The sequence below is a fragment of the Artemia sp. Qi Xiang Cuo genome, chromosome 8 (genome assembly GCF_049724085.1).
Source record: "Artemia sp. Qi Xiang Cuo chromosome 8, ASM4972408v1, whole genome shotgun sequence".
Classification (NCBI taxonomy): domain Eukaryota; kingdom Metazoa; phylum Arthropoda; class Branchiopoda; order Anostraca; family Artemiidae; genus Artemia; species Artemia sp. Qi Xiang Cuo.
The window spans coordinates 11,715,332-11,730,436 of record NC_142801.1 but is presented as its reverse complement, the minus strand read 5'-3'; the positions used below and the strand labels follow the sequence as shown (position 1 = coordinate 11,730,436).

General features: G+C 35.4%; 3 protein-coding genes across 3 annotated transcripts in view; all 3 read right to left on the bottom strand.

Moving 5' to 3' along the window:
* The window catches only part of LOC148949163 (uncharacterized), a 28,158-nt gene extending 17,526 nt beyond the window's left edge, over positions 1 to 10,632 (bottom strand). The window contains exon 1 of the mRNA XM_089092852.1: positions 10,530 to 10,632. Within this exon, the coding sequence (XP_088948978.1) occupies positions 10,530 to 10,606 (77 nt within the window). The 5' untranslated portion in view covers positions 10,607 to 10,632. The remainder of the gene's footprint in view (positions 1 to 10,529) is intronic.
* Positions 10,633 to 11,522: 890 nt separating this feature from the next.
* On the bottom strand, positions 11,523 to 11,915 carry LOC148949162 (uncharacterized). Its single transcript, XM_089092639.1, has one exon. It carries the CDS (start codon positions 11,913 to 11,915, stop codon positions 11,523 to 11,525), a length of 393 nt encoding a protein of 130 aa, XP_088948765.1.
* A 1,275-nt stretch (positions 11,916 to 13,190) lies between these two features.
* Positions 13,191 to 14,773, bottom strand: LOC148949161 (uncharacterized). Its single transcript, XM_089092638.1, has 2 exons — positions 13,858 to 14,773; positions 13,191 to 13,726 (listed from the first exon to the last, which is right to left on the bottom strand). Exons 1-2 carry the CDS (start codon positions 14,771 to 14,773, stop codon positions 13,191 to 13,193), a joined length of 1,452 nt encoding a protein of 483 aa, XP_088948764.1.
* Between the last annotated feature and the right edge of the window lie 332 nt (positions 14,774 to 15,105).

The following is a 15,105-nucleotide window of genomic DNA, read 5'->3' as shown; positions in this document are numbered from 1 at the left end:
TATATAATTAGTTATAGTGGTATATAGCTGTGTATCAGGTAGCTCAGCAAGGTCGTTTTTATTTTATTATTGTTTTCACTTTACTGGGTGTTTTGTTTTTGTGACCATGTGGAGAGTTGAAGGACCACCTCTTTATTCCAGCATTTAGAGATTGTGCTATTTACTTTTATTGTTGATTGTATAGCCCATACACAAGTTCATGTCACAGTGGGTCATTATTTAAATATTATTGCAAAAAAAAACTTTTTGTGGATATCAAATGACTTGAACTTGATGACATAAAGATTCTTTGTTTTGTATTTTAGACCAGCCCACCCTAGAAATATTTTAGGGGGTGCATTTTTTATGGGGCAATCATCATTTTGGGATTATTTAAGCATCGTTATATAAATACTAAACATATAAAAACAGGGATTGAGAGAACTGGGACGTTGCAGCCTCCCTCACATTTAAGAGAACCCTTGACCAATTAAGTTTCTCATAATAAACCTTAATTCAAAAGTAACCCTTTTCAAAACAAAGCAAAACTCTAAAAAACGAAGTTTGAAATATAATATTTGCTCTGATGGAATCTAATGTTTATGGTTATTTGAATTACGGTATGCAAAATTCATTTATTTTAAATTTGCCATTAAAAGCTATTAGCATACAAAGATGCAATAATTTTAGAAAAAGAGATGCGATCTTGATGAAAATTAAACATTGAAAATCAAAATCTACAAGCTATTCTATAGCAACTATCTATAAAAAGATGAAACAGAGCAATTTCGGCCCGTACTGGTGGTAGTGGTAGTAGTGTGCATATAGTGTTTAGATGTAGCTACTCCTAGATAGTATGCACATATTGCCTTTGGCTGGTTGAACCTCCCTTTAAGCATGCCCTAGAAGTTTCGACTTAATACTTTAAGCTGTTCCTGACATATTACTGATATACACTTCTGACGCCTGCATGCAAATAGTGTGTTTTGACTTAGTTAAACACCCTCCTAAACATTCCATGAAAGGTTCACTTTAATACCCTTTGCCTCTGTAGAAATAGTAGTATACACATAACATCTTTTGTTTAGTTCAATATCTCCCTCACCATTCCCTGAAAGCTTCAACTTACTGCCCTAGGCTGTTCCTGTGATTCTACCGACATGTCCTTTTGGCAACCTGCATGTATAGGCTACAGTGAGTTTTGATTTAGCTAAACATGTCTCTCAACATACCCTTAAAGTTTCACCTTAACATCCTCAGGCTTAGTAGTAGTAGCAGTTGCAACAGTAGCAGTAGTAGTACTTGTAAGTAGTAGTATCAGTAGTAGTAATGAACATAGTAGATTTTGGTTAGCTCAACATCCCCCTCAACATGCCTGGGAAGAATCATCTTAATACTCTGAGCCTTTTGGTTATTTCAATGTCCCTCTCACTAGGCCCTAAAAGAAACAACTCAATACCCTAAGCCATTCGTGGAATATTGCTGATATACCCTTTTGACTGTCTATATACACATAGTAGGGTATGTTTGATTTAGTTCAACATCCCCTCAGCATTTCCTGGAAACTTCTCCTTAATACTCTTACCCTTAGTACAAGTAGTACCGTCAAACGGGGTTACATTGAACCTTGTGAGTTACTTTGACCAAAACAATAGTTCCCTTGTGGCATCTATTGGCAAAGCATACAATCTCTGTATGTCATCCACAAGTTGTCATTCAAACCTGAATAACATCAGGTCTGATACATTCCAGTTTTTTTCCAGTTTAGCACGCGTATTGTTGTCTAGTGCTGATGAGCACTAGACAGCAACATTTTTCCCATTTGTGCATAGTTTGTAAAAAGTGATATACTTATTTTTAGAGATGTGCAAGGAAGTTTTAATTGGTACTTATGTGTTATATAATACACACTAGAAAACTTGTATCGCGTACATGAGACAGTATCCGGTTTTCACGGTGTTTATACCAGACAATTAGCTTTGGCTCGGTGGGAAACTACATTATAGCTATATTTTAATTAAATATTTAGTTGGTATTTTGATTAGGTTAGGTTAGTCTAGGTTACGTATTTAACATAATGTGCTCTGGGCGGCCCCCCTTCCATAATTCTTTGTTGTAGTTTTCATAATTTTGTTACTAAAGTACTGCAATTTCATCATATTTTGTTTTCTTTCATTAGCATTTACCAAACTACACTTCACGAGTGTGTATGATATAACACATAAGTATCTTCTAATTTTGTAAACTAATAGAAAAATATATAATGTTTAAGACCAGGCTGTTATTGATTTGCTATAAGGCCAATTTTAACAAAATTTCCATTTGTTAGCAACATTTTCCATTTATTTAAGTCTGATTTTCTTACTGAGTATCTAGTCCCAATTGATTTCTTCCAATTCTTTAATTTGATCTATTTACTTTTTACAAGCTTATCAACGTCTGGAAATAAGAAGACATTGCTTTTTTTTGTTTACCAGCAAATTGAACCCATTTCTTGCAACTGCTTGATGTAGAATTCTCTGGACTGACTAAACGAATCCGGAGCAGAACTTTTGAAGAATACAAGATGAAAAACTCTGCCAAAAAAATCAGTCCAAAAGGAGGTGTTTCCAAGGCTCTTCTGGGAAGAGCTGATAAAGGATGGCAATCAACCTTTAAAATGGGTTCACATCATGCTTTGACAGACAGCATTGCATCAAAATTCCTGATATGCGATCAAATAATGAAATCCATGGTGCAGTTGGTGATTTTGTCATAACTGTCTTTCAAAAAAGGCGGTTTTTCACTGTTGGTAATATATAATGTAAGTAAAATCTGGCAAAGCTAAAATGAAGCCAAATAAAGAAAAGGGAGCTGGAAAAAAGTTACAATAATCCCTGAACCTAGACCTTATCTGGGATGGGGAACAGTGAACATGAGGGCGATGACAATTCTTCTTTTAAAAAAGACTCAGGTCTCCCAATCAAACTGTCTGACTACTATGCTGTTTTCTATGAGAAAGATTTCTTTATTAGGCAAGGAGAAGACTTTCATGATGAGGGGATGGTGAGGTTCAAATTTTTGAAACATATGAGCAATGCTGACTTCAGTTACATTGTTAAAAAAAATATTTTTCGCTGGATCACTCGTTCACAAAGGACTTGGCCCCTTCCAAATTGCAGGGCACTGTGAAGATATAAAGTCATGCAAAAAACTTTGTAAAGAATAAAAGTTCAAGCCTCTGGTTTTCCTGGATTCTTTTTCGAGTCATGTTTTTCAACATGATCTTAGTCTAATTTTCTATGTTTTTTTCTGAAGTGTTCAATAGAAGTGACCTTTTTTATGTTGAATCTAAGAGAAACCCAAAGCATGACCAACTATGAACAAGTTAGTAACTTACATGAACAGGACATAAAATAAAATAATGTTGTTCAAAGTGTGGGTAACTTTGAATAAAATTTTCAAAAAAAAGAAGAAAATCATGGCCACTTGGGAGGGGATGACAACGCCCACCCTCTTCAGCAGTCCGAAATAATATGGAAATAGTTTTATGTATAAGTAGTAGGTAGTATAAGTAGTAGTAATAGTATGCACATATTACCTTTTGGCAGTTGAACACCCCTCTCAGCATGCTCTAAAAGTTTCAACTTTACAATTTAAGCTGTTCCTGAAATATTGCTCAAATGTACTTTTGAACACCTGTATGCAAATAGTGTTTTGACTTGGTTAAATATCCTCTTAAAAATTCAATGAAAGTTTCACTTTAATACCCTTAGCCTCTGTGGTAGTAGTAGTAGTATGAACATAGCATCTTCTGGTTATTTCAATATCCCCCTCAAACTAGCGGATCCAGGGGAGGGGGTGGGGGCGACCCTTTCCCCCTCTTGGAATGGGCAAGAAGTTCTATTATTAGGTTTGTGACTTGATTGCGAGATCAACTCTTGGATCAACGCATGTTTGAAAAGGGTTAACGACACTTCATCTGCCTGCCTTAAGTCTTTAGCGAACTGTCAAGTGTTTGGTGTCATTCAAGCTTACAAGGCATTTTGTAGCTTGTCATCACTTAAATCGTTGAAGCTTGAAAAAGTGTTCATATCAAAACCTGTTTCTTTTTCAGTAACTAAGCAATTTCTTGAAATGACTGCAATAACAGACACGCCTTATGGTTAGTTGCAACTCTAGAAGGATTCGAACAGTATAAAACTTTTGGATAATATTAACCAGTTATGAGGTCAAAGCAAAGACATCAGTCAACTGTAGACAACTTTTTTGGTTCAAAAGCTAGGCCATTGGACAGTTGATAGAAATAGCTGAAGATAGAACTAATAAGAATTTCAGTGTTGATGGTAATTCCAACGCAGTGACGAATAGTGAAACTATGGGTGATTCGTTAGCATCAATTGCAGTGAATAGCCCCAAGCCTAACACAAACAACGAAAATATAAGGGCTTCCTTCAAAACGATACGGTAAGCTATATTGATAGAATTGACCCTATTCAGTTCACAAGGAGCAGGGCAGGACAAAGAGATTTTTCAATTGTACTCACTTAGAAGAATTCCATTGGCTAGTACTCTCAAATAAGATGAGAGGCTTAGCCTATTCCGTAAAAATTGCGTTTTGTTTAACGTCCGAGGGGTTGGAGGCTCCAATAATATGAAAAAGTTGGTAAAGAAGCCCCTTGTAACTTTTGCTAAGCTAACTGGAAAAGATGGCGACCTGGTGTCTCATGAAAATAATCAGTACCACCGTTGACGCAGAGAAACATTTTCTTCTAAAAGATAATAACCCTGAAACCAGTATTTCAATCCTGGTAGACGAACAGCGCTGCCAACAAGTGAATGAAAACAGAGCGAGATTGAAGCAAATTGTAGAATCAAATATTTTCTTGGGGCGAAAAAATATTGCTTTTCATGGCCATAGAGACGACGTAGAATTATTAGCAGAGAAGGGCGCATTGACAGATGAAGGGAACTTTCGAGAACTTTAATGTACTGTGTAAATAGTGGCGACATTACTTTAAACAACATTTGGAAAGTTCAGGTGCAAATGCTGCTTATATAAGCAAAACAGTGCAGAATGAATTAATTGAGTGTTGTGATAGAGATTCTTAAAAAAATTTTTGCACGAGTTCATTCTGCCAGGTTCTACTGGTTGTTGATGAAACAACAGATGTGTCACACAAGTCACAACTAAGTATATGGAAAATAACAAACAACAATTTGCTGATATGAGCCATGACTTATCAGCGTGATAATGGTCAGCAGTCAATTTTTCCCCTCTCAGTTGGTTTGTGAATCTACCCTCACCAGAGAAGTGAAAATATGAAAAGCTTTATGGGTTTGTCTAAAAGAAAGCAATGCAGGCACATGTAGAATACCTGAAACACTAGAGGAAACTTTACAGAAACACAACTGCAATGCTTATATTTTCCCAATATTTCAGCGGTTTTTCAGATCCTCCTAACCCTATTTGTCAGTGTGCCGTATGTTGAACAAAGTTTTTCTACCTTGAGAAGATTGAAAACATAGCTAAGAAATAAAATGATGGTGGAAATCTCGCTGGACTTGCCCTTCTCCATGTTCACTGTGATATTGTAAGAAGTATAGAAAGCATTATTGATAGATTTGCTAATAGTGGAAAGAGGAGGAGAGAATTCATTATATAATATTGATAGTTTTTCTATAAATGTGGTTTTATGGATAGCTTTACAGAAATGACAGCTAAATGATGAATAGACACAGAGGCATGTAGCTTTCAATATGAATAGGTATGTATGGTTTAATTTGAAATGAGAATTTTTTGCAACAAGCCCCCCCCCCCTTCTTAAAATCCTAGATCTGGTACTGTCCCCTCAACATTCCTGGAAAATTTCAACTTATTACTTTAAGGTATTTCTGAGACACTGCTGATGTGCCCTTTTGACAACCTATTTACACAGGGTGTGTTTTGATTTCGTTCAGCCCCCTAGACATTCCCTGTAGTTTCAACAGAATACCCCATAGCCTCACTAGTAGTTGTAGTCATCATAGTGGTAGTGGCAGTATGAAAGGTTCAACAAAACAGTCTAAGTAGCTACTGCTAGCTTCAAATACTTGCTCTTCCAATGTAATATTGAAATTACATGGGCCATCCAGGGTAGTGTGAACCCTCATAAAGAACATGCACAAACTCCCAGCAGTATTTCTTCCATACAGGGGTTGTGAGTCTGGGTCCTTGATTTTTGGTTTTGTTAAGAAGAACTCTATTGTTTTGTATGAGCCTAAGAAGAACAAAACAGTAACTTTAACCTCTTCAATGTGCAATATAAACACAATAGATTCAAACTCAGGCAAGCTGGAGATAGGCCAATTTTACATTGTAAACAAATCTGGCAGTTTAAGTCAGATATATGCTGACTACCCTTTTGGCTGTTGAAGCCAGGGCACTTGCAATCTTCTTTGCAATGGTAATCTAGCACTAAGGTAGCACGAGGTAATCTAGCACTAAGTTTAAATTAAAGGCATTTTCTGCACCAAAAAAAGACTTAGCTTTGTCTTTGTCAGTGCTAGGGATTAAACTCCATGACAGCTTAAATTCAGATGGTTCCTGACAAACTCAGCACTATTGTTACTTGACAGCAAGGTTTATAGCAGAGAAGTGCACAATTTAATACAAACACAATGAAAACATTTTATATTATAATTAGGGTAAAAGACCTCTTTTGGGGAAAGACCACTTTTAATTGGCATTTTGGAAAAATAGAGATGGGTTTTTTGGACTACCCCTATTTGACTACAGCATGATGCAATGTAAGGGTAGTAGCAAGAGCCCCACCTTCTTGGAGAACTTTCACCAATAATTTGTCAGCATAAATTAAAAATGTGGTTTCTGTTTTGACAAGCAACTGAAAAGAAAAAAAAAAAATTTAATATTTGTGATTTATGGAATAAAAAACAAGCTATAAAAGTTACATTTTTAGAATCAGAAGAAAATCAGCTTTCTGTTAATGTTTGAATAAAAATGAAACACTGCAAGGATATATACATCAAAATATGATGGTTGGTATTTCTGAAGAGGTCTTTCTAGATAAGCCAATAAACTAATAATTTCAAGGGTTTGATCTTAAATAATTTTAATAATAACCATATTGATGCATAGCTTTGGTTTTTAGCTATTCATTGATATATACAGTTCTTCTCAATGCCTATTTGGTAATGTAAGAGTTTATGCTTTACATAATTTTGCTCAATTGGATACTGGTTTTTTACCCCACTTATTGAATGTAGAATTTTGTTGTTATAAATTGGTTTGGAGTAGGCTACATTACTTTTGAAAAATTGATTAATAAAGTAATGGTATATTTTTAACCACTTTCCAAAACCTGTACAAGTTTTGAAAACTTTTTTGTGTGGTTACCAAAATAAGATATATTTTGGGCCTCTTTAAGGGCTCAAGGTGCAATTTGCCTCAGAAGCCATTATTGAGTTGTGAATGATCATAAAAAAGGCCATTAAGTGATATATTTACCTTCATCCTAGCTAAATTTTGTTGCAAAATGCAAATTTACCATTCAAAGCAAGGAGCTGATGATGCTAATTTTGTTTATCTAGGAGGTTTCCTTTAGAAGTGACCAACTACTATAGATTAGATCTTTTGGTAAAATTTAGACAAGTAGCTTGTCTAAATTAGACAAGCTTCTTTTTAATATGTTAAAGCGGGTTACGCTAGGAAAATAAAACTTTCACTAATGTTTACACAGCCAAAAAATACTCTGGGAAGGTATTGCCAAGCTACTATGACTCTTCTGAATTCTGTGTCTTAGATATTTGCCAACTTAATAGGTCTATAACCATTGCAAAGATTTTTAAAAGTCATTAGAGGTCAATGCCCTTGACTTCTAATGACAAGTAGCTTGTCTAAATTTAGGTAAGCTTCTTTTTGCTATGGTAGAAGGGGGTTAGGTTAGAAAAATAAAACTTTCACTAATGTTTGCAGAGCCAAAAATACTCTGGGGAGGTATTACCAAGATACTATGTTAACCCTCTTCTGATTTCTTTTTCAGTAAATTTTCAGAAGTTTATGTTATTGACTTACAAATAAAGTGAACATACTACTTTGTCAGAAATGAATTTTACCCCCACCCCTATATATACCAATTCAGGGTATATATTTTCACATTAGGGAGGAGGGGGTTAAAGTTTAAACTTACCTCTCATTTGCATCAGAAATAAACTTTACCAGAACCCCTCTAATGTGCCAATATATACCCTGAATTGGTATATATATATATATATAGGGGTGGAGTAAAATTCATTTCTGACAAAAATGATTGTTATATTTGGAAAGAGCATAAAAAAGATATCTAGTAGTATGTTTACTTTTTTTGTAAGTCAATAATATGAACTGCTGAAAATTTACTTCTGTGTCTTAAATATTTGCCAACTTGATAGGTCTATAGCCATTGCAAAGATTTTTAAAAATCATTAGAGGTCAACACCCTTTAGAGGGAGGAGTGGAGGTAGGTAGGCATACTTCAAAACACCTTCCATGACATAGGAAGACATAAGAAAGTCATGCTTACTCCCCTTATTTACCCATGCCCCAGCCATTTAAACATTTGCCTCTCAATTACTTGGACTATCTGTCTTGGCTTTTTCTCTTCCTACAGTTAGCCATATCTTGATGCAACCTACTGGATAACTTCATCTTGGATTGAAGTTATCAAGTATTTTGCAGCAGGTTCTGCCAAGACATGGCTAACTGTAGAAAGAGAAAAGCCAAAACAGATAGTCCAAGTAATTGAGAGGCAAATGTTTAAATGGCCAGGGCACAGGTAAATGGTGGGAGTAAGCATGACTCTATTATTGGACACATACTTGTTTGTTAGTTTTAGGAAAAGGCATGCCTGCCTAGAGTTTTAGGCATATTGACAGGAATTGAAGTTATCAAGTATTTTGCAGTAGGTTGCATCAAGACATGGCTAATTGTAGAAAGAAAAAAAGCCAAGACATATAGTCCAAGTAATTGAGTGGCAAATATTTAAATGACTGGGGCATGGGTAAATGGTGGGAGTAAGCAAATCTCTCTTATTGGACACTTACTTGTTTGTTAGTTTTTGGAAAAAACATGCCTACCTAGAGTCTCAGGCATGTTGACCAAGAATTTAAAATTGACATAAGACCATTAGATTGCCTGTAATGAGAGGCAAACCAGGCATGCCTGCCTATGGTCTTAAGAAGGTTGACCAAAAATTTAGAATTGGCAGGCAGGCCAAAGGCCTTGGTAAATTTTTACCAAATCATATTATTGACTTATAAATAAAGTAAACATACCACTCAATGCCTTTTTTATGCTCTTTCCAATTATAATAATCTTTTTGTCAGAAATGAATTTTACCCCCACCCCAATTTATACCAATTCAGGGTATATATTTGGACTTTAGGGGGGTAGGGTAAATTTATTTCTGATATAAATGAGAGGTAAGATTAAACTTTTTTCACCACCCCCCTAATGTGCAAATATATACCCTGAATTGGTATATATAGGGGTGGGGGCTATAATTCATTTCCAATGAAAATGATTATTATATTTGTGAAGAGCATAAAAAAGGCATCAAGTGGTATATTCACTTTATTTGTAAGTCAATAATATGATTTGGTAAAAATTTACCAAGGCCTCAACCGAGTCTGTTGATTTTGAATTGAAGTTATCAAGTATTTTGCAGTAGATTGCATCAAGACATGAGTAATTGTAGAAAGAGAAAAAGCCAAGATAGATAGTCCAAGTAATTGAGAGGCAAATGTTTAAATGCCTGGGGCACAGGTAACTAGTCTATAGTCTGTTATAGTCTCTATAGTCTGTAAATTTATCCCTGAATTTTATTTTCCTAACCACTTTCCAAGATGAACCAGATATCAAACATTGCTGCAGCAACACGCCTCAAGGCCAACGCAGAGACCATAGTAGTCAAGAAACATCCTTAATCCAATTACTTTACTTACTACTTCTTGACACCGATGTCAAACAGACTTGTATCTTGGCAAGAATTTGCCCTTTCCAAGGCATTCTAAACTTTTTTTTTTCAATACTTTGAACCATTCCCCAAGATAGGCTAATTTCTTGTCAGCTTGATTCTTTACTTTATTACTAGCCAATTTCACAGCACCACAATAAAATAAGCATGGAAGTGTGGTCAATAGGCTATCTACCAAATCATATTATTGAGTTAGGAATAAAGTGAATACACTATTTGATGCCTTTTTTTATGCTGATTATGAATATAATAAGCATTTCTATCGGAAATGAATTTCAGCCCCCGCCCCCCCCCCATTCAATGCCTTTTTTATGCTGATTACAAATATAATAAGCATTTCTATCGGAAATGTATTTCAACCCCCCCCCCCTATATAGGCTATACCTAACCAACCCCGGAATGGACATATATAGGGGGGGGCTGAAAGTCATTTCCAATAGAGATTCTTACCATATCTATAATCAGCATAAAAAAAGGCATCGAATTGTGTATTCACGTTAGTCGTAACTCAATAATATGATTTGGTAGATATTGACCTGGAAGTGTTATCTCTTATACCATTCATAGTCGAAGGGATTGACTAAATAAACATGTTTAAGTTTTTTCTTGTTATTCATTTTGAAGAAAATGATCATGTGAAGTATACTTTGAATTCACCCGTATGTTGAAGATGTTGAGGATTAAAAAACAACTCAGAAAGGCCGAATTTGTTTTGTATCTTGAAGTAAATCCGCAAATGGCGACAAGATGGATGCTTGGTGAAAAATAGCACGGGGTGGGCAGTATCTAGATGAAGAAATGTTTTAAAGAATTAGTGCTGTATTTTTTGAAAAACTGATGCAAAACACAATTTTCATGTGCACAATCGTTTCATGCTTAGCTTCCTAAATAAGCAGAATATGGCATTTTACTATCTCATAAAAAAAATATCCACAAGGCTCTTTTTTAAATAGATGATGATGATGATGAAAGTAGAATACTCCCCTCTCACTTCAGGACTTGAGAGGCTTTACTTCATCTGAATCTAACTGACATATTTTACTATAGTGTATTTATTCGGTTAATGTCTTTTATGAACTTGAATATTAATTTGAGACCTTCACCAAAGTCTTTTGAAGATCTTTCACTACGTAGTAAATGGTCTGGTACCACTATTCTTCTTTCTATCATGAATTTCCTTACTTGTTTTCTTTTTTCCTCCGTTTTCAGACATTGAAACACCATATGATTCACGGTCTCCTCTTCTCTTCAATATATACATGGTCCATCTTCACCTTAAAATTTAGCTCTATATGCTCGCGTTGCTGCATGACCTGATATTAGTCTAAATTATAGTCTCGCCTCCGGCTTAGTCCACCACACACTGCTTCATTAAATCGTGTGTGATTCCTGTCCATTATGTATCTATATTAATTGAAAATGCCTTTATGTCTTCGAATGCCTTTTCATTTAATAGCTTTATAATTTTAGATATTCTATTTACAATCTTTGGAGTAATGGTTTGCAAGACACGTCCATATCCTTCTGCTGCACTTTTCGCCACTTCGTCTGCTAATTCATTTCCCTTATATCTGCATGCCGTGGCACCCACTCAAGCACAATTTCGATTCCCTTATCCAGTACTTTTTTTATTTCACTGTGGCAATATATAATTTCTCCAGCAACCGATTGAGACGTATAAATATTTTTCAATGCCTCTAGGCCACTCTTAGAGTCCAAACAAATTCTATTGATTTCCCCATTTAACCTGTTCTCATTCACATATCTCAAAGCTTCGGCGATAGCTAATACTTCAGCTTGATATACTGTTGTTGAAGAGTCGAACTGCATCATATTCCTCACATTCCTTGAGGGAATGACAAAGGCCGCTCCAACTTTTTGATCTTTCTTGGATGCATCCGTAAATATATCCACTGCTTCGCCATATTTTAAATCTTTCGACATTCTAAAGGACTTCGCCACGTCAAGACCATCCCATAATTCAAACTCAGTTTCACAAGGGAATGTTCTAGCTTTCCATTACGGGACAATCTTAAGATTCAGAATTCTCAGCATTTCTGTCACACTGCACTCATTTGTGTACCGGTCCCCAAGGCCCTGACCTGTTGCTAATCCATGCATCGTTCTGCTTGGACACCAAAATCGTCCTTCTTTAAGAAGCCTGGAATTAATCGAATTGCAGTTGTCTGCAATCCAAGTCTGTCTCCAATATTTTGAAGCTAGGACTTCTCTCCAAGCAGATAGATTGACAAGTCCGCTTTCTGATAAAAGGAATGACCTTGGGGTGGTTTTTCTTGCAGAAAAAGCTATTCTGATCGCACTGTATTGAATTGTCTCTAATTCTTCCAGCAATGACTTACTGCCTGCGCAGTATATCAGGCTACCATATTCCATCTTGGTTCTTATGTATTTTAGATAAAATTCTACCATGAATTGTGGTTTTGGACCAAAATTAGCACCAGAAAGCATCTTCATGATATTTATCCGTCTTTCGCATGCCGTCTTCAAAGTTTTTATATGGGGTTTGAAAGTTAGGTTTTTATCAAAAGTCACACCGAGCCACTTAAATTCATTTACAAATTCTATTTGTACGCGGTTCAGCATTAAGTTAGGTAGTGAAAAGTTCCTTTTCCTGGTTATCAGCATTGCTTTGGTTGTCTGAGTTGAAAATTTAACACAGTTTTCTCCTGCCCATATTTCCAACGAGTTAAGTGTTTCTTGAATAGTCTTTTGTCCTTCTTCTATGCAATTGGTGATAACCCACAAACCATTATCATCAGCAAATATACCAGCTCTTTCACCACCAATGTCCAACGGGATGTCAAACTCACTAATATTATAATAATCAGGCCCCAAAGCCGAGCCTTGAGGGACCCCTCTAAGCCTCAATATTCTCCTCGCTGATGTTGCTTTTCCTATCTTCACATTTACTTCTCTTTTCATTAGAAAATCATGTGAAAAACCAAGTTAACGTCCTTTAATCTTTGCTTCTAGTACCCCTTCCAATATATGTCTGTGAACCATGTTGTCAAATGCCATTTTCACAACAAGTAATACTGCTATTAAAAACTTCAAATTGTCAAAGGCAAATTATGTGTCATTTATAAAAATTGTAAATACTTCTGTTGTAGATATTCGTTTTCAAACGCCACTATGATCTTCCTGTAATATCTATGAGGTATCTCACACCCAGTTTAGTCGTACTGACTCTCTTCTCTACTAGGCTTTACCTAATAAAAGCCGTATAGATATCTTTCTGTAGTCTTTACCTGTGGTTGAATTTTTTAATTTATTTTTGATAATAGCAACTATTTGATCTTTCCATATTTTTGTGAAACATCCTTTGTCCCAAACAGTATTCATGATATCTAATAATACACTTGCCCATCTCTCATCCAACTGTTTGACATATTGAGGATAAATTCCATCGTTTCCTGGTGCTGTTTGTGGCAGTTTTTCAAGCACTCTTTTCAATTCTCCAAATGTAAATGATTTGTTGTATTCTTCTTCATTACCTTTCTCAGTTAGTCTCTTTGCTTTGGCAATTGTTTGTGCTTCCTGGTTACTTAATTCATCTTGATTGCCTATCACCGACTCCACATATTCTGCTGCTCTATCCGCCTTCTCTTGATCTTCAGTAACTATCACGCCATCTACAATCAAAGGACTGTTCTCAGTGTTTTCATTCTTCACATTAATTAAATTTTTCACCACACGGTAAACTTGATTTGCAGGTTCTCTGAAATCCAATCTTTCTAAAAAATTTTCAAAAGATGTTTTCTTTGTTTCAATGATTTTTTTTCTAAATGTATCACATATTCTTCGACACGACTTGTAATTTTCAAACTTTGGTGCGTGGTAATACATTTTCCTTGCTTTGGCTAACTCTCTTTTTGACATAGTACAGTCTTCATTCCACCATAGGCTAAATTTATGTCTTTTTGTCTTCCTCCTGTCTTAGGGATCACCTGTTCTGCAACTTCTCTCAGTTCATTTTGGAATGTCTCGATTTTAGCTTCAAAGTCTTTCTGACAATTCACTTTACTTCTAATGTCTATATTTTTCAATTTTTCTTTAAACAAATCCCAATTTGCTTTCTTTAGATTCAGCTTCCTATACGTCTTGTTTTGAATTCTTGTAGCATTGTAGGAATACAGCTCTGTGATTATTGGGTAGTGATCACTATACAAACATGACACTTTGTCATTCTTTATTTCTACCTTTGAGGCTAAGCTCGCTGATCCTATAACGAGATCTATTGTTACTGTTCTTCCTGTCCTTCCATTAAGTCTGGTTGGCAAATCTTTGGGAGTCAAAAGAGAAACTTCACCATTCTCTAACAGGAAATCTGCTAAAATTTTTTCATTTCTGTTTTCTAGTCCACAAGTGCACCATGCTCTATGATGAGCATTAAAATCTCCCATTATCATCACTTTCTCTCCTTTAGGTACTAAGTCCAGTATTTTTTGTAAGTTTTCAGGTGTTTTCAAAGAATTTCCATCGGGAATATAGACATTAAATATATTCACTTTCAATGATGGCGACAGATATAACTTACATTCAACTACTTCCATCTCACAAAGATCATAAAGATTAAAATAGATAGGAGTGTAATTGAGTGGCTTCTTGATTCCAATTATGACTCCTCCACCATCTTTATCCGATCTGTCTATTCTAACTACTTTGTAGTTCCGAAACATAGGATTCATATATGGTCTTAAGAACGTTTCTTGAATACAGAAAATATAGGCATAAACACTGGTACAATAGTCCAGCAGAAGATCTTTATTCACTTTAACCATAAATCGAGCATTCCATGAAATAATTTTCAGCCTTTGTCTCAAAGTGATTTGCCTTTACACTGTTGAATTACTGAACTACAATCCAGCTCTGCAAGTCCTAGGTTTTTGATAAACTTACATAATTTTTCAACCCTCTCTTTTAACAATAAGATTGCCATATCCAATAATTCTGGTGATATCAAAAGTCCAATAAAAACTTTGTTTTCAGCATTGTTTATAGCTTGCTTAACTCTAAATTGTGACACATTGTGCGCTCTCACTGAATGTTCTTTGTAAACATTCTTATTGACAACTTCAGCATATGATCTGTATACAGTTTCTGTTCTCCCGTA

Excerpts from the sequence above, each read along its gene's own strand:
- LOC148949162 (XM_089092639.1), bottom strand. The coding sequence starts at position 11,915 with ATGTCGAAAGATTTAAAATATGGCGAAGCAGTGGATATATTTACGGAT.
- LOC148949161 (XM_089092638.1), bottom strand. The coding sequence starts at position 14,773 with ATGGTTAAAGTGAATAAAGATCTTCTGCTGGACTATTGTACCAGTGTT. Across the intron at positions 13,727-13,857 it reads TGTACTATGTCAAAAAGAGA|AAAGATTGGATTTCAGAGAA; the intron begins GTTAGCCAAAGC and ends AAAATTTTTTAG.